The 23,073-nt window shown below is 49.5% G+C and overlaps 1 protein-coding gene and 1 long non-coding RNA gene across 5 annotated transcripts in view; one reads left to right on the plus strand and one right to left on the minus strand.

The window, feature by feature from the left end:
• The window catches only part of Arhgap44 (Rho GTPase activating protein 44), a 191,744-nt gene that overhangs the window by 167,249 nt on the left and 1,422 nt on the right, over nt 1-23,073 (plus strand). Inside the window, exons 16-21 of one of the 4 annotated variants that reach the window (XM_063241806.1) lie at nt 707-887; nt 8,937-8,954; nt 9,781-10,011; nt 14,094-14,239; nt 17,758-18,135; nt 20,980-21,029. In XM_063241806.1, coding sequence (XP_063097876.1) covers nt 707-887; nt 8,937-8,954; nt 9,781-10,011; nt 14,094-14,239; nt 17,758-18,135; nt 20,980-20,987 — 962 coding nt within the window. In that variant the 3' untranslated portion in view covers nt 20,988-21,029. The remainder of the gene's footprint in view (nt 1-706; nt 888-8,936; nt 8,955-9,780; nt 10,012-14,093; nt 14,240-17,757; nt 18,136-20,979; nt 21,030-23,073) is intronic. The other 3 variants (XM_063241804.1, XM_063241805.1, XM_063241807.1) reach the window with 3 other exon arrangements.
• On the minus strand, nt 19,267-23,071 carry LOC106026859 (uncharacterized). Its single transcript, XR_001200446.2, has 2 exons — nt 21,522-23,071; nt 19,267-20,979 (listed from the first exon to the last, which is right to left on the minus strand). It is a non-coding gene; the product is annotated as an uncharacterized LOC106026859 (long non-coding RNA).

Raw genomic sequence — 23,073 nt, forward strand, 5'->3', positions numbered from 1 at the left:
CAAACTCTCATAATGCGTCTGATCTTTTCAATTCATTTTCTTTGATTTTATAGTAAGATAATGTTGTTATTCATCAACATTAATAGATTATTATATTTTCATGACTAATTCCATTGGCTAGAATTGCTCAGATAATGTTAACTAACAGTGGTCATAGTGTTTTCTTTCAATGGTTTTGTTACTTTCCTGAATTACAGCTGCTCAGGAGTTTTACTCCAGAGCATGAAGTATGAAATAGATGATTTTTGTCTTTTTCAGACAGTATCCATCTGTTCTTGTTAAGTTTTAAGTTTTAAAATCACAGGTGGGCATTATTAGCATGTTCCTACTAGCTTGGACCGCTAGTGGTACATGTGTGACGGTCCTACCTAGCAGCACAGGACGGTCCTGTTGGGTGGAACGTGCCACCTGATGTGACAGTCGTACATGTACCGCTGGTGGTACAGGTTGCCCGGTTGTTAGACATGAGAATTACTGCTCCATCATGAACATGTTAAAGGTCAGTCTAGATGACCACATATCTTCCCTTCTTTGGATGTATTTGAGATGAGTTATATGAATGGAATAAAGTGGTAACAATAGATTACCTGGTCCAGAACTGGAGGGTGTGTTTTTCCAGCAGTCAGATGTGAAGTAGAGTCTGTCTCCAACCAGGAAAGTGTGGTACCCCCAGAGATCATGCGTGCCAATTCTTTCTTCCCTACAGAGATAGAGTTCAACATTACCGGCAATTATGGGAGTCCAGTACACGTGAACCATAATGCCAACTACAGCTCAACGCCCTCCCCGGACATGGACCCTGCCGACCGGCGCCAGCCCGAGCAGGCCCGCCGGCCCCTCAGCGTTGCCACGGATAATATGATGCTGGAGTTTTACAAAAAGGATGGGTATGCAGTGGTATCCCTCTTACAGTGCTGGGACCGGGAAGGCTGCAGGGCGGTGGTGAGGTTGACGAGAAGGCTCCCCTCACCGTCCCCAGGCTCGGTGACTTGGTGGTTAAGCTGTGACCTCATCTTGATGATTCTCATGTGCCCTGTCTGAGATGAGGGTCTTTGGCTTACCTATTTTGAGCCAGAGATAAACATAGCATTCTTAGTAACATGATTGTGATCAGAAATGATACGGTCCCATCCTAAGAAATAAAAATCAGTGAGGAAAATTAATAAAAATACATATGCACTTAATTTTGATTCAAAATATGTAGAAGTGGAGCATTGAGGTATAGCTCTGAGCATATAAATCTATATATCTATAGATTATATATATATTCCTGAATCTTAGTGGCTTTATTTTGATTATAGACCTATTCATTTGCATTAGAATCATTTCTGCCTAACTATATCGTTAATGCATTGTTTAACATTACCATTTTCAATTGCTTTAAAGTAGAAAAAAATACTAAACTTTGATGTAGTTCAAGTGTAAAATTTTTCTAAGTTTTTAAGATGATTTTCCTCCCTTTTTTTTTTTTTTTAACTTATACCTACTTTGATGCAGTTAAGACTCATAAATGCACCCAACTTAGCATGTGAGTGTGCGTGGGAACTGGTCTCTCCACACTCATATTAAATCAGTTTGCATAATATTTAACTACATAATGCGATTCTCATAACAAGTAAAATGGGCATAAACAGGTTTCATAACAAGCTCTGATGACTCATAGTAAGTCCCAGCTCTGCTGTGGCAACCATAGTTTGTAGACTTAGATGAGTCCAGCCTGCTAAATGCATCTTTAATAGATCTCACAGAAGGAATGGATTGCCTCAGTTGGTCTAGCAAGTTGAGTAAACTTTTGGTTAGGAATTAAAGATTAGTAGCATAAAGACGTGTTCATAATTGCTCCTTCAGGCCTTATGAAACATAAAGGACACAGGGGATGTCAGAAAACCACATAAGCAGTTAAAACTTCCCTCCCATGGTAAGCCCCTGGGTGACCAGAAAGACGTGATTGAAAGGTTTAGGAATTAAGAACTGTACCTAGCACTGTAGAGCTGTGGGAGTCTTGCTTTTCACTTGGCTTCCTTTTGAGTGGCAGTTGGCATTGGAGACTAGAGTTGGCACAGGAGACCTAAGCCTGTTTCCTTTGACAGTGGTGTGGTCTTCAGGAGGGCAGTGTCCTGCTTACCTCTATATCCTCAGTGGTCAGTATGTGGGATGACGGTGGGGCTGTTGCTATGTGTGGTGCCATTGTTTGTTCTTTATCCAGTGGAGAGACACAAAATGGAAATCCTCACAATATTCAAGTAAGGAGGAAAAAATTTCTTTTATCTTATAAAAAGGAGCAAAATTAGAAATCTGGGAGACACAGAGAACTAGAGAGTGCATTGGAATGTGTTATTAAATCTTGGTGTAAGTAGTAACTCAGGTCCTTTGTGATATTGCTCAGCAGAAAGGATCCCCTGGAAGATAAATGATGGCCTATTGGGCTTTAGAGAATGTATCATATTCAGTGTTGGGTGTTTCTACATCCAGGTGTGCTCCTCCATTCTCCTGCCAGACCCAGTAAGATTCCCAGTGCCCCCAACAGGCAATCCAGGTGGCTTTGATGAAGGAGATATCATTACAGGATTAGTGAGATATTGAGTCCTCTGACTTCCCAAAGTATGCAAGCAGATTCAGAAACTTGGACAATGATATTATAAACAGATACCTCATCCCTGACAAAGTTCCCTGACAAATAGGTGCTTAGTCTGTGTGCCATACTGATTTAAAGTTGAGATTCCACCATCTATTCTAAGGGTTTAGGGAGTGTGCTACATCCATTATTGTTTTACAAGAAGTGTTATATTGTCTTTTAAAATGTATTGTCACCATTAAACTAAGTGGGGATTGTAACTGGCTTAGGACAACTTCCAACGAGCTATCTAAGGCTTACCATCAAGATATAGTCATGTACCAAGTGACACGTGATCAATAATGGGCCTATACAATGGTGGTCCAATCAGATTATATCATCTAGTGATATTGTAACTGTCTTAGTCTGTGCAAGTACCCTCTGCAGTGTTCGTACAACAAATCACCCAATGACACTTTTCTCAGAGTGTATCTTATCTTTAAGCAGCGCATGATACTGTGAGCTTATGGTGATCACTTCTGAACAGGCTTTAAGAGAAAGGGAAATTTAAAGCTATGAGGGCATTTTGGGTGGGAAGAGATTGATTTGCATCTGTTGAGTCTTATGTAAACTGTGCATCATACATCTTAAACCTTTTCATGTCCCCTTCCCCTCCTCCCACCCTCCATCTTTGCCCCCATCCTCCATCGTTGGTCCTCTTTCAATTTGCTCCTGTTGCTGTCTTATCAACCTTTTTTAAATTCTTTATTTGTACTTAGGATTTCTCATATGAGAGAAACCATATGATATCTAAGCGTATGTATCTGCTTTATTTCAGTTCACATTGTGTTTTCAAGGTGCTTTTGTTTTCTACAAATGTGTCTAACTTATCCTTCTTTAGAGCTAAATGGTATTCCATTGTGTATAGACCCCACATTTTCTTTATGCACCATCTGTTGGTGGACAGGCAGGCAGCTTCCAAGATTTATCTATCATGAATTGTGCCATTATACGCATGAGTATGCGTGTATCTATGTAATATGGTGTCTTTATCTCTTCCACATATGGAGAAGGGGAATAGCTGGGTCTCATGGAATTTCTATCTTTATATTTTTGAGAAATCTTCATACTTATAGCCATTGTCGTGGGATTAGTTCACATTCCAACCAGCAATGTAGGGAGTTCCCCTTCTCCAACCCAGCCTTGCCAGTATCCGTTATTATCTGATTTCCTGATAATAGCCATTCTTTCCAGAGTGAGATAAAATCCAGTATTATTTTAATTTTAATTTGATTTCTCTAATGGTCAACACCATTTCTTTAAGCCCATCTTCTTCAGGCAGGCTGTGCTGAGGGTGTAGTTAAATGCAGTCTTTGGTCTCTGCCCTAAGATCCAGCTAGCTCAGCTTGAGAAGAGGAGGATCTGAAATACTTTCCCAGACACAAAGCTCTCCTTCACCTTCTATCAGTGTCCTTGTTTTTGTTTTTGAGACAAGTTTTCACTGTGTACTTCAGGCTGGCCTTGAACTCATTTTGTAGCCCAGGCTGGCTTCAAACTCACAGCGATCCTCCTGCCTCAGCCTCCTGAGTGCTGGAATTACAGTCAAGCACCTCTACACCCAACTCACTTCAGAGTCTTTCCCCATAGTTTGTTGCTGAAAGTTCTCTGCCCTGGCCCATCCCATCTTTTTCTTTGTCATCGGATCCCTAACTGACGCTATCTCAAAAACTGCTTCGCAGCCAGTATAATCTAGCATGGTTCCAAGGCTTTGCTTAGAGACTTCTCAGCCCCCCCTAGCATGTTCTTTGTGCTCAGATTTTTCTGGGCTTTGTAGAAATGACAGAGGAGAGCTCACTGTGGCTCAGCTGTGCAGTCCTGCTCCTTCACCTGTCTCCAAGGACACAATCGTTGGGTCTCTGATGGCAGACTTGGCACTGTCCTACTGTTTGTCGAGTTTAGCCTCTCTCTGCCTAGAGTGGGTGAACTTCGCTCGCCCATGCTGAGTACTGAGACGTGCCTCTAGGATGCAGGGTCCTGAAACTGTGAGCCCAAATAGGCCTCTCCTCTCTTAGGTTATGGATGCTGGGTTTTGTGTCACATCAACAAGGAAAGTTCCTAATAAGACAACTACTAATGAGACACCCTGACCAAGCCTTTTCATCTGAAGTACTTCATGTTTGGTCTTGGACGTACCATGGGCAGTTGAGCTAATTCTACAAGCACATAGCATACCAAACCCAAAAGGTAGTGGTCCAAGACAGCTGATGATTGGGGAAGGCTCCCCTGTACCCTTTCACAGTTTGCTTTTGATGCAGTTATCAATCAAGACCACCCTGCTTATTCCTGCCATCTCTGTTACCTACTTAGGAGCGGTGTTAGTCTGCTCTCTGTTAATGTAACAAAAGAGCTACAATAATCACCTTGTAAGGAGGGAAAGACGGTTTTCCCTCACAGTCTAGAGGTTTCGGTTCATTGTCCCTTGACCTCATTGCCCTCAGCCTTGGTGAGGCAGCACGTCATGGTGCAAACATGCGGAGGAGGCCCTCACTCCGTGGTGACTAGGAAGCCAAAGGAAAGGAGAGGGCTCAAGGTCCCAATATTTCCTTCCTGAGCACTCGCAATAACCTAACTTCCTCCCACCAGGCCCCACCTCCTAAACATTTGACCACCTTCCAAGGCAGCCACAGGCTGGAGAATAAGCCTTCAACGCATAGACCTTTAGAATAGATTTGTCCAAACCATCACCCTGGAGTTTGTGTTCATCCCCTCTTTATTTCTCTTCTCCTTAATCTTAGCATCATCTAAATAAGGGGTCAGTATCCCCTCTTTCAAGACCCATCTTGGCCCCGCTAGCTTACTGGAACCCTGCAAGACCCATTCCAAAAAACAAGACCCCTCCATTACCCATCCTTATTTTTGGTCCCCTTCTTTCTTCTGCCAGAGGCTACCCCAAATCTTTTGGATGTTCATGCCCGCTGCTGGGAGGGAAGAAATCTGATGATAGACCTAGATGCCGTGACCTGGTGGCATTTTTTATCTCCGTCTCATGCTGTCCCTGGTTTACCAGCACTGTGTTGCTTTTCTCCTTTTATAAGTACATTTGACACTTGGTTTACTCTCTTTTTTCTCCAAGTAGAGTTATTTTTTTAATGACACATATGTGCTTAGAATTTAGCAGGACAGCATTTTTATCACTGATACTTGTACAGGTTGAGTATCTCTCATCCAAAATATGTGAGTCCGGAAATGTTTCAATTTTTGAGTTTTTTCAGATTTTGGAACATTTGCATCTACATAATGAGATGTCTGGAGGATGAGAATGCTTAACTCAATCGTGTTTCATCTGTACCTCGTACACACAGCCTGACGGGGATTTTGCACAGTGTTTTAACCTCAGCTGCATTTTGGGTCTGTGCTGCCGAGGCGAGCACTCACCCTTGCGCTTGGACTGCGAGTCATCTCTTAATGTAAGCTGTGGAGTTTCCCACTTGAGGTGTCATATGAGAGCTCACAGAGTTCTGGGTTTTGGAGCATCTTCATTTTTGAACTTTCAGATTATAAATGTTAAATCTGTACTTACTGATACCTTAGAGCAAAGGATCCTGTGTACATTGTTCCATTTGTTTTCTACAGCAACCGTAAGAGAGAAAGACATGTTACCTCCTCCATTTCACAGAGCATGGTTGAAAGTAACTCATATATATCATATAGTTAACAATTGGAAAATTTGGCATTAAATCCCCAATTTCCTGCTTGCACAGCGCACCATGCTGTGCTGAGCAGACACGTGTGTGCAGCCATCACATCTCACAAAGCAGCTACTCAGCCTCTATGTTCCATTCCTCAGGGGTAAGTCTCTGAGCCTCCAACATGTCTCCATGCAGTACCATTTGCTTAGCGAGGCAGGTCTCTTCTTGGACACACTCTGTTTTTCATCTGTTTTAATTCCCTTTCTGTTGCTATTTTAAAAAAAGAAAAAACTTGAGGCCAAGTACTGTGCAAAGAGATTTATTTAGCTCATGGATTTAGAGGTTCAGTGCCATCAGCCCTACTCTGAAGGCCCCCTTGATTGTGTTACATAGTAGACGCCATCATTGTGGGAGTTTCACATGAGTGCAAGCCTAGAAGCCAGAGAGGATTTTAACATCACACTTGGTCCTGTATAACAACTCTTTTGTGAGAACCAGTGTCCCGCTGAGAACTGCATCAGTTCCTTCCAAGGGCAGGGCTCCCAGTGACCCAGTGAAGCGCAAAACCAGCCCTTGTCTCCGTACCCTAAAAGACAGCAGTGGAAGAGACATGTCTGAGGCTTGCGTCCCTTCGAAGAGCATGGCTCCAACCTTTGTGACTTTCTCACTCTGCCCAGATGATGTAACTGTGAACTGCCGGTGAACATTAGGTGTGTTTCTGGGAGCATTTGAAGCTGCCACCCAGAAGAAAGTCATTCCAGCTGGCCCAGCGGTCACTGACACAGCACCTCAGCACCTGAGCAACGACAGAAGTGTGCAGCGACTCATAGTTGTCCTTTGTGGGTCTGCCAGTGATAGTTTGCAGGACTCAGTCAGGGTCGCACCATGCTCAAGCTGGCTTTTTGCTCAACCTGATCGTCAAGTTGCGGTTGGAAATCAGAACTCCCTCACCCCCTTGACCTGAAGCCCAGCCTCCTTGCTCCCGTGTGTGGGACAGATTTACTGAGCAGTAGAGGACAGAGCAGGGAAGAGAAGGCGGAGTAGGGCTGACGTCCTTCAGGGCTCTTTTCAATGTTCATCATAAGAAACATCTCATTACCCGCTATGCTCACTGACCCCTCCAACCAAGTGATGGATCAGAGTCTGTTCCCCAAGTGGAACAGCACGTGTCCTTTTCATCCTGGTAAATTCTGAAGCCCAGAGAGCATACTTCATGAGTCCCCTGCAGGACGTACTGGTCTCGGTAGTTTTGGGCAGTCTCTAAGAGGTTTCCTACATACCCTATAAGAGGTGCCCATTTATCGGTGTCCATACCCAAGACATCGTGAAAGCTAATGGGTTGTGGAAGGGCACATCCCTTCCCCTACCGTGCTCTTCCAAGGTGCTGCTTGAAGCCTTGCAGAGGTGGTGAGGAGTGCCAACCGTGGCAGCAGGCATGAAGGGTTCCCTGGCAGTCTTAGGGAATAAATGCTTCAGGAATGGTCCTCATTCCCCACTGTGCTTGGTTTAGTGTGTCTCTGTCTCTGTCCCTTTGTCTTCTGTGTCTGTCTGTCTTTCTTTCTCTCTGTCTTTGTCTGTCTCTGTCTCTGTGTCTGTCTGTGTCTCTCTGTCTCACTGTCTCTTTCTCTCTGTCTCTGCCTGTCTACCTCTGTCTGTCTGCCTCTCTGTCTCTCTCTGTCTCTGTCCCTCTCTCTCTCTCTGTGTCTTTCTCTCTCTGTCTCTCTGTCTCTGTCTCTGCCTCTCTGTCTGCCTCTCTGTCTCTGTCTGTCTCTCTGCCTCTCTCTGTCTCTCTCTGTCTGTCTGTCTCTGTCTGTCTCTCTGCCTCTCTCTGTCTCTCTCTGTCTGTCTCTCTCTCTCTCTGCCAGTCTATCCCAAGTCATATTTCCTTAAAAGACCCAAATCATACCTGCTACCACCAATCTCTGCATTTGAACTTTCAGTATTATTTTTTAATCTTGTCATACCTCTGTGATCATTTTAGGCGGATAGCACTTCATGGTATGCTGGCTTCTTCCTTCTGCTCAGTGTGAATGACCATTTAGTAGAGAAGAGGAGCGAGTGAGCATATAAGCTCAGCTCTCTGCTCCACAATACATGTAACTGCTAGAGACAAAAGAGTGCGTTTTCAGCCTGCACACATGTCTGCCTTCGCCCTCGAAATGTGAGCTCTTGCCTCCGTCAGTAAAGCCCTTGTCTCAGGACCAAAGGATCAGCTACTCCCAGACCAGAGAATAATTTACCTCCTAGACCAGAGCAAAAGGAACTGCCCAAGTCCGGGTAACCCGGAAATGAGCAGATAGCTTGCTTCTGTCTCCATCTCCTATATAACTCCCACTACTCACCCCACAGCACATCAGCTCCTCCACCCATCTGTACGATTTTGCCTGTGTGAATAAAAAAGTTCCCTTAGGGGCTGGGGATTTAGCTCAGCGGCATAAGCACCTGCCTTGGAAGTAGGCAGTCGTGAGTTCGATCCCCGGTACCGATTTAAAAAAAAAAAAAGTTCTCTTAACCAACTAAATGGTAATCATGGCACACATATCCCCTACCAACTAAATATAATACTTTATGGGAAGAAACCCTACTCCAAGAGTCTGACCATGGCAAGACAGTCCTGCAGAAAGACCACCTTTGTGTCCAAAGGAAGGCATAGATTTGCTGGCACTAATATCTGTATGTTTCTGTCCCTGCAGCCTTAGGAAAATCCAAAGGTACAGTATCCTCTGGTAGCTACAAGGCCACGTTCAGTCTCCTAAACTAAGCGAGCTATGTCTTAGTGAGCTCTGTGAGGGCGAATGTGCCATGTTTGGTTGCTTGGCCGACTTATTTGAAGCTGTGTGCCTATCATGAAAGTGAACTCAGAGCTTGGAGGGGCTGTGGGCGTGAGCAGCCCCTTCCCTGCAGTATACACAAGCAGGTGTGGTCTGCAGCCCCTGCAGACCCTGCAGAGGACTTGGCCAGGGTACCCCAGCAGTGGTGGAGCTGGGATTGGAACCCAAGTTACAATTACCAAAAAAAGGAAGAGGATTTATATTTCGATGTCTCCTACAGTTGTTTCAGTGTTTCAGTTTGATAGCGTCTCTGCCTCTGCCCTCTTGAACTTGGGAGAAACAAGGGTCCCCTGCTCCCTAGTTAGGCCACATTCTGCTCTGAGAACAGCTTGGATTCTGCACCCAAGGAGCCTGGCAGCCCTCTGTCCTAAGGCCAGCCGGCTTTGGCAGAGGGCGGAAGCACAACCTGGGGAGCCCCAAGCTGCCGCGTGCACCCTGCTGCAGCCTTGCCTCTGTGAGAGCTGCTCTTGCCAAGCCTGGGCTGCAGGGGCTGTGTCTGAGTGGCCCCGGCAGTCTGGGCACTGGGAGAGTTGCTGGCCAATCCCTGCCCGCCCGCTGCACATTGCTTCCCTGGCCCAGAAGGATGCTAAGCCTGCGCTGCTCTTCTCCTAACCAGGACCTGCTTGAATGTCTCTGCTTTTGGTGGGGAAGGGAGCCTGTCACCTGTCCTGTGTTGGTAAAAGGGTGTCTTTGTGTCCCTCGCCAGCATGGGTGTGAGGGTTATGGACACATCTTGGGTGGCTCGAAGAGGCTCCTCGGCTGGCAGGAAGGCCACCGGCGCTCCGCCCTCCATGCAGCCTCCCGCCCCGCCTGCTGAGCTGGCTGCCCCTCTGCCATCACCCCTGCCGGAGCAGGTCCCCGACAGCCCCGCAGCAGTGGCCACACCTGCCCTTTCTCCAGCCGGCGGGGGCCTGCAGCCCGCAGCTGAGCGCACCAGGTAAGCACTGGCCTGCAGTCCTGGGGTTTGCAGCTAGAGGTGTCTGAGCTCGCTGCACCCACTGGGGTCTTCCTGGCATGGGTCGCACAATGCGCTCTCACTTCTGAGCATTCGTGTTCCACTTTCTTTCTTTTCTTTTTTTTTGTCTTTTTCATTTTTATCGGTACCGGGGATCGATCTCACGACTGCCTGCTTGCAAGGCAGGTGCTTATGCCGCTGAGCTAAATCCCCAACCCCCTCGTGTTGCGCTTTCTACATCCACCTGGCACCAAATCAGCCCCCCACAGCCTCCCCGATTGCCACGTACAATCCTGGCTTTAGAAGCTTGCTAAAGCAGTGTGAAGAATCCGCAGCTCTCCAGCTCCCTGTGCCCACCTTCCACGCCTTTCTGCTTCCATATTTTGAAACAGAATTCTAACATTTCTCTCCTCTTTGAGTCGGTTATTTTTGCTGCTTAAATGAATGCAAATCAGAGAAGCAGTGGAGGTGACATAGTCACCCTGGGCCTGGTGACCTTGCGGCACATCGCGTGGTGGCATTGCGGGTTCCTCCCATGGCAAGCTCAGTGCCTTCTGTGTCCCCAGCCCCGCTCAGTGCCCCTAAGCAGTTCATGTCACAGGGAGCACACAGGCTCAGGCAAATACCACAGCTGGGCTGGAGACCCAGGGGTCCAAGCAAAGGAGATTGCACCTGGAGGGTACAGTCAGGGCAAAGGACCCTGGGGACCCTGGAAATGACGCCTGCATGATCAAACAGCTTTGCTGCTTGTTCCTGTCTGTTCTCGAACAGCAGTTTAGAGGACGCTAATTCAAATATACTTCTGTGTGCTCTGTCGGGGTGGGAAGCCACAGGAGGAAGGCGTGGAGACTTTGGGAGGCTGGATTTTTTAACTCAGTCTTCACACTCTCATACACATGCACACACACGCATGCACGCACGCGCGCGCCCACACATGCACACACACACGCATGCACGCACACGCGCGCCCACACATGCACACACACAGACGCATCCCAGACTCTAAATGGGGGAATTGCAAACCTGTTTTTCTTCTCTTCCTCTTCTTCATCCTCATTCTTCTCCTCCTCCTCCTCTTCTTCCTCCTCCTCTTCCTCCCTTCTCCTCCTCTTCCTCTTCAATGCATAGAAGATATTTTCACAATTCCAGAGTTCAGGAGGCAGACCTGATAGCTGGGACTGTTGCTAATGGCTCCAGCTGTCCTGCTGTGCCCTGGCTGGGCTTCAGGTCTGCTTGAGAGATGCACAAGGGGCCAGAGGAAGCTGGAGCAGAACTAGAGCCTGTCAGGGGCAGGCCAGACAGCTGACCAGGAGGCATCTGCAGCAGGACATGGTCTGAGATGACCCCCTCTTAGATGGTCCCCTCTCAGAACACACACCGGCATCATTCTACCTTCCTGTCTTTTTATTTATTCATTTATTTATTTCTTAGGCAAGGTCTTGCTATATATAGCTGAAGACAGCCTTGAACTCACTACATAGTCCAGACTGGCCTTGAATTCACGGCAATCCTCCTGCCTCAGCCTCCCGAGAGCTGTGATTACAGCCATGCACCACCATGCCCAGCTTTGACTTCCCATCTTATCAGACACTCTTAGGCCACATGGTGTTTGACACATAAATGATATTTCTAAAAAAAAAAAAAGGTGCCTTGAGGATGGAGTCCCCAGGCTCTGAAGGCATTCCAGGAACGAGGTGAATGGGCTTGCGTTCACTTGGGGCAGGGAATGTCACCCGCTCATTCAGGTTATTAAAAGGCCTAACACCGCGTAGGCCTCCTTTCCCTGGGCATTCTGTCCCACAGCTTTTCTTCGAGTGATACTGCTTTCCTTTGTCCCACTGTGCCCTCTTCTCTCCCTGTGTGGCTCGCTCCCAGCACAAATGGGTGCTCCATTATTGTTTCCTGTTTTCTGGACATTTGCAGCCCAGATGGGGCTTCCTGCCTTGCTGGATTCCCCCGAGGAGAGCAGGCCCTCGCTCACTCCCAGGCCTTGCCTCTAGCTCCCCCCTTCCAGGCTGGTGGCTCTGTCCAGCAGGCTCCACCGCCATATCCTGCACCACGGCTTGGCATTGACACTGACCCCAAGCACGGCTTCTGCTCTTGGGCACCCAGCTTACTGTCTGAGTCACGTGACCCCCAAACTGAGGGGTCCTATTCCATAACCACTCTCTCATCCAGTGCTCCCTCTGGGCCAGCTGCGCCTGTGCTGGAGAGAGGGAAGCGAGGCACAGTACATGTTTCTGTGCTGGGGACTCTGTCACGTGGGAGGGGACAGAAAAAGAGCCACCCTCGATTCCTAGTGCGATGCTGTCCTGCCACAAGAAGGAGGAATCATCTGCCGTCCCTTAGAAAGCAAGGTTTTGCTCTGCTGATCTGGTGTCTTCTTTGGTGACTGTTACAACTTACCCTTGATAGTGGTAGCAATGGATAGCAGGGGAAATGGATGTTGGCCATAAATGCCAGGTGCCCGGTGCCCTTGAGACTAAGGAAGGCTGGAGGATAGTCTTCGTCCAGGCTGACAGATGCAAGGTTTATGGTTTTGTTTTTCATTAACTGAATACATAAAAGAATTTTTGCTCTTCTGGTTTCTCTTGGATAAAATGACATTTTTCTTTTGGAAAATTTGTTAGGAACAGAGCTCATCCTGCAAGGGAAAATACCATGGCCTTGAATGTGGCCAGTCTGCCTTCCTCCCTTCCCCCCTCCCACCCCCTCCCCTCCCCTCCCCTCCCCTCCCCTCGAGGGGAACTAACTGGTCTGCCTTCCTTCTTCCCTTCCCTTCCCTTCCCTTCCCTTCCCTTCCCTTCCCTTCCCTTCCCTGCCCTGCCCTGCCCTGCCCTCCCCTCCCCTCCCCTCCCCTCCCCTGCCCTCCCCTCCTCTCCCCTCCCCTTCCCCCCTCTCCTCCCCTCCCCTCCCCTTCCCTTTGTTTTCCTTCTCTCCTTCCTTCCCTCCTCCCTTCCCATGGGCATTAACTACCTGTGGTTAATGGTGTTTCCCCTTCTAGCCCAGTTTTCTGCTCCAGTCTTGCCCAGCATAGCCCAGGGGGCATGGATGGTATACTTCTTTTGGTATTTTCTCCACAGTCACATTTGCATTTTCTAAATAAAGTTAGGGAAGAAATAGCATGTGACTGCATTTGTGACGGAAGAAACAGCCACGGAGGAATATGTGGGTTTTTAGACTCCCTGCTTTACAGCTTAGGGCATCGGAACCTGGGAAGACTCACCCAGGATCATGGAGAGCTCCCAGAGTCAGCGCTCCTCCTGACTCACCAGGAGCTGCCTGGAGCATTTTGTTGAAAGGACTGAGAGGCCCGTGGGGGAATGTGTGGGGCAATGAGCACTATTCCTGGAGGTGGCCACCTGTAGGGAGTTGGGGACTGACTGGTGCGTTGTCCTAACTTGAACTCTATCCCCATCAGAGGACCTGAGAAGGAGCCTTACAGTAAGGGTGAATCCTCGGGTCCCTCTGCCAACTCAAAGGTCCTCCAGAGACCAGGGACCCTTTGTGACCCTCCCCTAGAGCTCTGGAACTTGAACTGACTTATGTGCAGGCTCACGGAATCAACCCTGTTCCCAGCTGGGACCTGGTGCTGAGTTTGGGGATGGGTCCCAGAATGCCTCCCTTCCTCAGGGGTACAGTGGGGGATCCGGGAAGACATTTGAAACCCTATAGCCATGGGCATGGCAGCATCAGCCTCACTGGACACCCTGCTCTCCAGAAATCTCTCCTCTCTGGTGTCCATGGAGATGCGGAGGTCCTGCATTGACAACTGGTACAGGGAGGAAGCTCAGGGTCTCTGGCCTCGCATTGTTTAAGTGTCCTTGAGCTCAGGGGTACGAAGAGGGTGCTGGCAGTGAATGCCAGGTGCCACCCAGCTGAGTTGAGCCAGCCACGAGCGCTCTTAAGACACTTTCAGAGGCTTAAATAAGCAAAGGCGACAGCTCAGATGCTGGGTGGAATTAAGCATTACCAGAAGGCGAGCAGGGTCACAGCCGGTAAGCCTGGTGCTGACACGGACTGAGCTCAGGGCTTCTCTCTCCTCCTGTGTGCTTGTGTTTCAGCACGTCTAAAAGCAAGGAATTATCTCCAGGGTCTGGGCAGAAAGGAAGTCCAGGCTCTGGCCAGGGAACAGCCGGTCCGGGGACACAGCCAGGCACCAGCCCCGGCCAGCCACCTGCGGACCAGAGCCCTCATACCCTCCGGAAAGGTGAGTCACCGCTTCCTTCCCGGGTCGGTCTTAGGCAAGCGGTGGCTGGTATATTCCTGCAGAGTCACTGCCCTCGCTGGCATGGATGTTTGGAAATTAAATCGTGTGGCTTAGTGAGCGATTTCCAGTCTAGACATAAGAGCTTTGAAAAGATTAGGGCCGGGGGTTTAGCTCAGTGGTTTAGGTAAATGCCTGCTTGGCAAACGCAAGGTTGTGAGTTCAATCCCCACCACCAGAAAAAAAAAGATAAACCACCTCAGTGGGGGTCATTTCACCATTATTCTTCAGTTTGGTCATCTGAAAAGTGGACTCACGAGGAACATAAATACAAGAATGCTTTCCCTGAGCTGAGGATTTAGCTCAGCGGCATAAGTACCTACTTTGCAAGTGCGAGGTCATGAGTTCAATCCCTGGTACCAAAAAAAAAAAAAAAAAAAAAAGAATGCTTTCCCATGTGACACAGTTCCACCAGTGCATAAGTCACTGTCCAGGATGGCATGTGTCCTCCTCCATACACTTGCAGGCCCTGTCTTCATTATTTAAGAAGCAGTGTGGGGTCATTCACAGGAGCCCCCCACCCACCCTGCTGGTTGTGCTCAGCTGTCTCCTCCCATGATTCCTCATAAAGAGACGAGGGCATGGGATTGTCTTCCATAAGTCAAGACCTTCCATAACTTTTTGACTTATTTCTCCTTCTGTCACACCCCAGCAAAGCCTTTCCCTTGTCTAAAATCACACACCACTTACTTTGCTCTAAATCCAGACCTTTCATGCTTCTGGGACTGGCTTTAGTTCCAGGACTGGTCAGGTGGGGCCAGTTTGTCTCTCTGGTAGGTACGTCCTGTTAGGGCCCTGTCAGCCTCCTAGCTCCCTGTGCCTGACAGTCCCTTTTCCTAGCTCTGGAATCTTGTTTATTCCACACTTGTGCCTTGTGCATCCTACAGATGCTTAGTGCCTCTGGCAATGAGCAGAGGTCTGTAATTCCCAGAGGAAACTGTAATACAATGCCGGGGACATCAGTGTTGTGGGACACATAGGACAGTCTGTCTGGACTCAAAAGTCAGAAAGCAGATGGTCAGAAGAAAAGGTATCTCAAAGGCTAACTAAGGAGTGGGCTGAAGCGATGGTGGCAGGATTCTGCATTTCAAGCACCAGCAGGCTCCCTTGTGGTCTGGACTCTGTAGCCCTTTGGCGTGTCTTGGTGTATGTCCCCTCCCCAGCCTTACAAGGTAGGGGTGAAGTCTCAGCCATTGCATTGTCCATTAGAGACTACATAGATCTTCTTGTAGTCAGTCAGCTTCCTAATACTGTTGTGTTGACCCATTCAGATTTTGTAGTAGTGTTAGTTTTTGAATCTATGCAGGAAATGCAGCCTAAAATATCTCAATTGGCTTTCTCACATGGTGTCCAGAAACTCCGAGCTGTCACTGGAAAGGCGTAACTTTCTTTGCATTGTTCATCATTGCCCGTGAACGGGACGTTTAGCTTTTATTTTTTGGGCCCTTTGGTTTGTTGCCTGGGCGTCTACAGTCCATCATACCCGGTCCTGTCACTTCCCACGTCATCTCAGGCATGGTAATGTCACTGCATCCTGCCTCCTGCAGCTCGTTTAGAGGGAGACATACTCTTAGGCACGGATACGCGGGCCTGCATTTGCTTTGCATGCAGGGCACTGATGGATGTTGCTGACCGAGCATGGTCAGGAGCCGCTGGCAGACACAACCCATCCTCACCAAGCAGAGGTGGAAAAGGAAACTGGAGACTGAAGTGGTTTTCTTACAGATCGTGCCGATGTGCCACTTTCTGTGCATGATTCTATTTAAGTATCACAGTGCAATAAAGACAGCACTGTTCTTCCCGCTGTATAGAAGAGATTCTTTAAAAAAACTTAAAGACTTTTTAAAAAATGCTTCAGGCAGTGTAGCAGGTAAGTAGCAGGAGAGAATTTTTTTTTTTGTCTTTTTCATGTTTGGTACTGGGGATTGAACTCAGGACTACGTGCTTACAAGGCGCAGGCGCTTATGCCGCTGAGCTAAATCTGCAGCCCAGGATAGAAATTTGAACTCGAGTTGGTAGGACTTACAGGACTGTGTCCTTTTGCATCTGCAGTGCAGGCTGGGGGAGCCCAGGGAACAGCTGAGGTATCTTCGGAATAGGTGCGGTTTCCTGGAGGGCTGGGGAGGGTGTGTGGAGGGAGAGGCTCTGACACCCCCCTAAGGACTCAGAAGACAGCAGCTTCCAGAATTAGCGCTACCCATGCCCAGCTGTCACTTATTTCTGAGAGATTGATGGTCATTTTCTCAGGATGTCTGCCCATCCGGTAGAGCTCCTGAATGTTTGCATTTGTGTGTGTGTGTGGTTTCTTTTTCACCAATCCCTTGTCAATCAAAACGTCCTGCGCTTGTCATCCTTTGGAGGGATTAAGTACCTAGAGGAAAACGAAGGACGTGCAGAGAGACTGAGGCCGTGGTGTGGTATAAAAAGTGCAGTCAGGCTGGGGAGCTAGCACAGCAGGGGTGCGCTTGCCTGGCATGTGGGCGGCCCTAGGTTCCATCCCCAGCACTGTATAAGGGGGACGTGGGGGCAAAATTGCTGTCACTCTGTCCATGTTTATGTCCATTCTTGAAAGAAAAAGGGGGGGAAATAATGAGAGGCTGAGGAGAAGATGTCAGGAGGAAAGGGATGGAAAGCCCTGGGTAGCAAGTACCAGCACACAACCGGTGGGAGCACGAGGGGGAGCCGGTGTGGCCTTCAGTAGTACAGTTGTGTAACTGTAGTCTGTAGCAGCTAATTACACATTTTGAAATAACTAGAGAAGAAGAGTTGGAAAGTATCCAGTGCATAGAAATGATAATATTTGAGAAGCTGGAGATGCTAATTACTGTGATTTAATCATTATGCATTGTATACATGTATTGCATTACAATGCCGGAGCTCATAACTGAGTGCAAATATGCCAATGTTAAAAAAGAAAAGAAAAAAAAAGAGTCCGCAGGACAAGGACGCAGGAAGGAGGCACAGGACGTGAAGTAGTTGAGGCGTGGGGTTTCCGTGACCAGACAGTCAGCTCACACACCATGGCTGGAAGCCCGGCACCCCTGGGCAGGTGCCCAGGACTCGCCCTGGGTCAGGAGTCCACAGCGACAGCTGAGCTTGAGCCATCTGAGCCTCGCTCGCTCCGTCTCAGAGGACAGCAGTGGCATCTTTTTCCACTGGGAAGTGAGCCCACCCCTGTGGATGGGAGATTTGTTCTCCGCTTGGGCTGGGTGTGTGTGTCTACACTGTGGCAGGAATCCAGGAGAGAGGAGGAGAATTAGCTAACAGATGGGAAGACACGAAAACTTGCAGTTGCAGGTTCATTTTTAACCAGCGCATCGGCCGCTTGCTGTGCGGCAGGAGGCTGGGGCAGGGGAGCTGGGGTTGCGGAGGTGGTGGTGGCCTCTGTTCGCTGGGAAGGGTGTGCTGATGGGCCACACTGACGGCACCCCTTTAACAGCCCGTGCTGTTTTCTCTTTCAGTTTCGAAGAAGCTTGCACCAATTCCCCCCAAGGTCCCCTTTGGCCAGCCGGGGCCTGTTCCTGATCAGTCCGCTGGCCAGCCATCCCCGATCAGCCTGTCTCCAACTCCACCAAGCACCCCATCACCCTACGGACTCGGTTACCCTCCAGGGTACTCCTTGGCCTCAGGCCAGCTGTCCCCGGCTGCGGCTCCACCCCTGGCCTCTCCTTCCGTTTTCACGAGCACTTTAGCCAAATCCCGGCCTACCCCGAAGCCCAGGCAGAGGCCTACCCTGCCGCCTCCTCAGCCTCCCACGGTCAGCCTCTCGGCCTCCAGCCCTCAGTCCACGGAGCACCCCATGCTGGATGGCATGTCCCCGGGGGAGAGCATGTCTACAGGTAACCAGGCCACGGGCCCTTGAGCTTTCCTGCGAACCTTAGTGACAGGTTGCCGGGAGGGACCCATAGCAGCCTGCAGCTCACAGATTCCCATTCACCATGAGACAGCTGGGCTGATGCCTGCCGTGGGCTGCTTGCACGATGGTATCCGGGGAAGCCAACAGTGGAAGGAGGCCCTGGGATCAAATTGTGCAGCAGTCAGCCTGTAAGCCAAGGGTTCTATTTCTGATTGTAATTCAAGAGGTTGAACACCCTTGGTCCTTTGGAGTTGGATCAGAGGAAAAGCTGAAAACTGTTCTGATCCCAGAATGGCTGGTGTCAAACACAGGTGAGATACTGGGTTAGGGACCCCAGGACCCAGCCAGGGCAGCCAGCAGGTGCAAAGGCTTACCTGGAGAACAGAGGCCAGGAACCCAAAATGTTTCTTCTGCCTTGCATTAAAGTACAGTGGTTCACAAACTCAGTTCTCTCCATGATTCTGGTCTCAAACCAAAATGGACCTCTGCATGATTCTGGTATCAAACCAAAATGGACCAGAACTGAATCATACTTCTCTGGAAAGTCAAGATTGAACCACTGAATTTGATTTAGTTCTTATCCAACTCGGTCTGCCATCAGCATCATGGAAAGAATCAAGTTTGTTAACCGAGGCATCACCGAGCCTTGCTAGGAAAGTATTCTATTCACACATTTAGACAAGGGTCATTTTCAGAAAAGATCAAGGTGTGACCCTCCTTCGTCCCACCTGATTCCTCCAGCAACAACCTCGCAAACCCACCACTGCACAAGAGGTTGGCTCTAAATTTAAAACCAAAATGGAACTATCTTCCTCCAGGAAAATGTGTGAGCAAGAAATTTCACACAAATTACATTTAGCAAAAGTCTAATCACTGGGGCAGACATTTTTGAAGCATCTCCCAGACATCTCGACCACAAAAGATCATGAAGTCCAGGGTGGGTTTGTGGTGAGTGCTATACCAGCTGGGCATTTCCCTAATTCAGAAAAATAGGCAGAGCGTGGAGCTGCGTCTCGGAGCAGAGCTGGCCTCGGCGCAGGGCAGAGCCTGTGCGTATTTGTGGAATGTGCCAGACAGCACAAGAGAGGAATAAACACACATGCACACACACACACATCTGCACGCATCACATGTATTACACATTTACCACCCACACACTGACACACAGCATGCACCATGCATGTACCATGTGTACATGTGGGTCACCACCATATATCCCAAAGATACACATGCTACACATCTGTCACATGCAGCACACATATCACATGTGAATACATGTGGTGTCTATACATATGTATACCACACATTTACTATATAAGCATATAACACCCCACACATAGCGGATACCCAGAGGGGACAGCTAGGTGATAGAGGGTGTGCTTAGCATGTCACAAGGTCCTCAGTTCAATCACCACCAAAGACAGATAAGAACTGACCAAACCACATACCTACATACACTGATCTCGCTCCGTGGTAAATGTTTAAATTTCTAAAAATTTATTATGCTGGAAGGCCTAATGCCCTTAATTCCCCGCAAAAACCTTCTCCTTGACTTGGAACAGTGATCTCATCACTGGCAGCTCCCCGAGGCAGTTCTGGAAGTCCTCTTTCGTGAGAGTCTGTACCCGAGGTGATCAGCAGTGCAGTGAGCCGGCTGCTAGCAGCCGTCCTGCTGAGAGGCCGCTTGTTAAAGATGCTGTGGTGCCTCCTCCTCCGTGGCATCCAGCAGGTCCGCTACCCTGCGGCTTCTGGCTCTTCTCCAAGGTCATAATGACCGTGAAGGATAAACACTTTGAACCGATTGGGACATCAGGGAGACCATGCGAGCCCAACTGGAGACACCCATGACAGAGGACTCCCAGAAGGCATCAGAAAGGAGCAAGAATGATGGGATGGGGTTAAAGCGAGGAGGAGCTTTTCCAGGGTGATTGACAGCAGTGTGTCCTTAATAAATTTTTAAAAATTTAAACATTTTTCAAACATATTGCACATCGGAGAAAAATGCTTTGCTGGGTCCTATGTACACTGAGAGCACTCTCACAGATCCTGCCATTTTTTCCCTCAATGAGTCCCCTCCAAAAAAAACTTTACATTTTCTTTGCCAGATGAGCTGGAAGCCAGGGACTGGTGGAGTTCGGCCCCTTGCTGCCAATAAAAATGCTAGTCAAATTTGCAAGTGTTTCTGATAGCTTAGGCTACTTCAGTATTGGGGGAAAGCCGTCTGGTGACTTGATTTCTCTATGTTTGGATGTGATTAATGTTGAGTGTGTAGGTGCTGTCATCTACCCTGAGGCTTACAGAACAATTAGGGACAGTCCCTTCTGAGAAGGGATAGCACCCCTCCCTGCTGGCAGTCTCCAGGGTGAGTGGCTGTGGCACAGGGCACAGCCCACTGCTGCCCTCCAGATGGGCAACACCTGCCCGGGTTGCTCTCGGCAGGGCTCCAGCCCTGCAAGTCTGCTGACTTTCCCTGTCACCCCGGCGGGAAGGAGCAGAGCATGCCACTTGGAGAGGCAGAAAAGGGCAAAATGAGAAATGGAGGGGTGACAGTGGGCGAGGGGGAGCTGGGGCCCGCGCTCCTATGGCTTCTGTGCTGCCTGACGCAGCGGCACTGAGGCTTCCTGTCAGCGTCAGTGACCTTCCTGGCCCTGCACCCCACCGTGTTTCAATGTTCTCTTGGTGGCACACCATCGTATGTTCACACGTGCGGTCTCCAGCCAGTGTAGACTCTGTGACGCTCTCAGAGTGTGACCTCGGCCTGTGTTGCTGTGACATTCGTGTCTCGTGTTGATTCCTCTCTCCGAATCCTGTCATTGTGTTCCTGCAGCTGTTTGACAGAGTGACGCAGTGTGGATACGTGTGAGGGGGATTTTCAGGGTAAGCTGGCCCCGGCCTCACCGCCCTCCACTCCCTGCGGCCAGCCAGGCCAGCTGCCCCCGCCCGCCTGCCCACCCGCTGCCAGCCCCACAGCGCCCCCAGCACCTCCTCTCTGCATGTGGCTCAGACCCCCCAACCGCATGGCTGCCGCACTTCTGCCAGCCTTCCCACCCCCAGCAAGGACGCTCTGTCCAGGAGCTTGGCTGGCTTTTTGATGTTACAGGCCTTTTTGTTTGTGTTTCTTCTTTTCATTGGGAGGAGCTGGGGGAGGAACCCAGCCAATATCATAGCTCTTTTCCTCCTCACCCCACAATCACCTGGCTTTAGGACCCCCACCCTACCCCGAAACACACACCGTTCCCCCAGATTAGAATTTGCAGGTAACAGAGCTACTTTTTGTAGGATGTGTCCACTGGAGACTTTTGTGGCCAGTCCCCCAGCAATGGTCCCATGCACCTTTGTTTAGGAATCTGTCCCCATGAGAGGACTCACCTGATGCAGCCCACATGGGCTCCAGCACTGGAGTGTGTGGCCCTGCCTGTGGCACAGCAGTCCTCACTGTCAGACCCAGATTCCAGTGCCTGTCCTGTCCTCCTCAAGGCTGAGACCTGGGGAACCCCGAAGAATCCAGTTTTAGAATCCACTCTCCCCCACTCTCATGATAATGGTCACCAGATCCTTTCTTTCCAGCCCAGTAACATTATTTTGTCAGTATCTACCTTATCTTCTCCTGCCAAGGAGAGTAAACACTGAAAGCTAAAACCGAGGCATGAACTTGAAAGAAGCCAGAGAGATGAGGTGTTTTTGCCTCATAATTAACTGGGGTCCTCTTCCCTCCATCTGGCACATGATTCTACTGAGGCTGCAACAGGCATCTGGCGCCCACTGACAGGTCTCCTAACAGGCATGCTCAGAGCTGCTGCGGGAAGTGAAATCACTCCTTCCCTTTGCTCGGGAGGCTACCGAGGCTTCTCCCCTAAACCCATCTCTGCCTGAATGTCCCTCTTCCCCCTGGGGTCCTTTGTGGGAGTATGTCTGCACGCCTCAGGACTCCTGTTATTCCTGTGTGACTGCTGAAGCACAGGGTAGGTAAGCAGCTTGTCCAAGGCCACAGTCTCACTGTGGGACAGGTCTGGACCTGGACAGTGCACATGGTCCAGCTGGGTAGCCTCAGGTGGGCACAACCCCATACCTATGCAGAGGAGGAACTGCGCCTAGGATGAGCTTCAAGCCTCGAGCGCCACCTGCTGGGGCTTGGTGAGGATTACATGGTAGCGCCTGAGCTGAGCCTTAAACTTCCCTCAGGCAGCTGATTGAAGCCGGGCTGGAGTGGCGTTTAGAGGACCGCTGGGGGAAGGAGAGCTTTCATGTCTGTACAGTGTCTTTTGGGACAGTGTCCAGTGTATGTCTGCACACTCAGTACCGCATCCCTCAGTCTGGACGTTTGCTTACAAACACACACGCATCTTCCCACTGTGCAGTTTCCATGGAGTGTGGCTTCTGACCTAAATGATAAGCAAGGCCAAGTGACATCCCAAGTCAAGCACAGGGAACATAACATGACCAAGAGGCTCCATCACACCTGGCTCACCTGCAGCCCCCAGAGAGCGGCCACTTGGACCGTCCAGGCCCCAGCTGGGCAGCACCTGCGGCGCCAGGGCTGACTCCCGCGGGCTGTGCCTGCTGGAGCCCTGCTTGGCCTGAGGACTTGTCTGAGCTTTATGAACTCACAGATGTCTACAGATGCTGAGCTGGGTCACTTTGGGTACATTCCTCCTGCTCAGACTTCCAGGAAGAATGTCTTTAAGTACTCCTAATAAGGTTGCCAGAAGAGGGTGGCTTTTCTGCAAACAGATTCAGAATGACTCCGGCTAGCAGCAGGCTCCCAAGAAGACCCTTTCTCTGGCTCCATGTGTCACCCATTTCAGTGAGGACACTTACTTTTTCCACTGAGCCAGAAAGACCAGCCCGCCCCCACCCATCTGCCCCCCATTAGCCTCTGACTGAGCGGGAAGCCCCTCACCTCCCTTCTCTCTGCCGACTT

Source organism: Cavia porcellus, unplaced genomic scaffold (assembly GCF_034190915.1).
Source record: "Cavia porcellus strain 051 isolate PalLab524CR breed Dunkin Hartley unplaced genomic scaffold, mCavPor4.1 scaffold_32, whole genome shotgun sequence".
Lineage (NCBI taxonomy): Eukaryota > Metazoa > Chordata > Mammalia > Rodentia > Caviidae > Cavia > Cavia porcellus.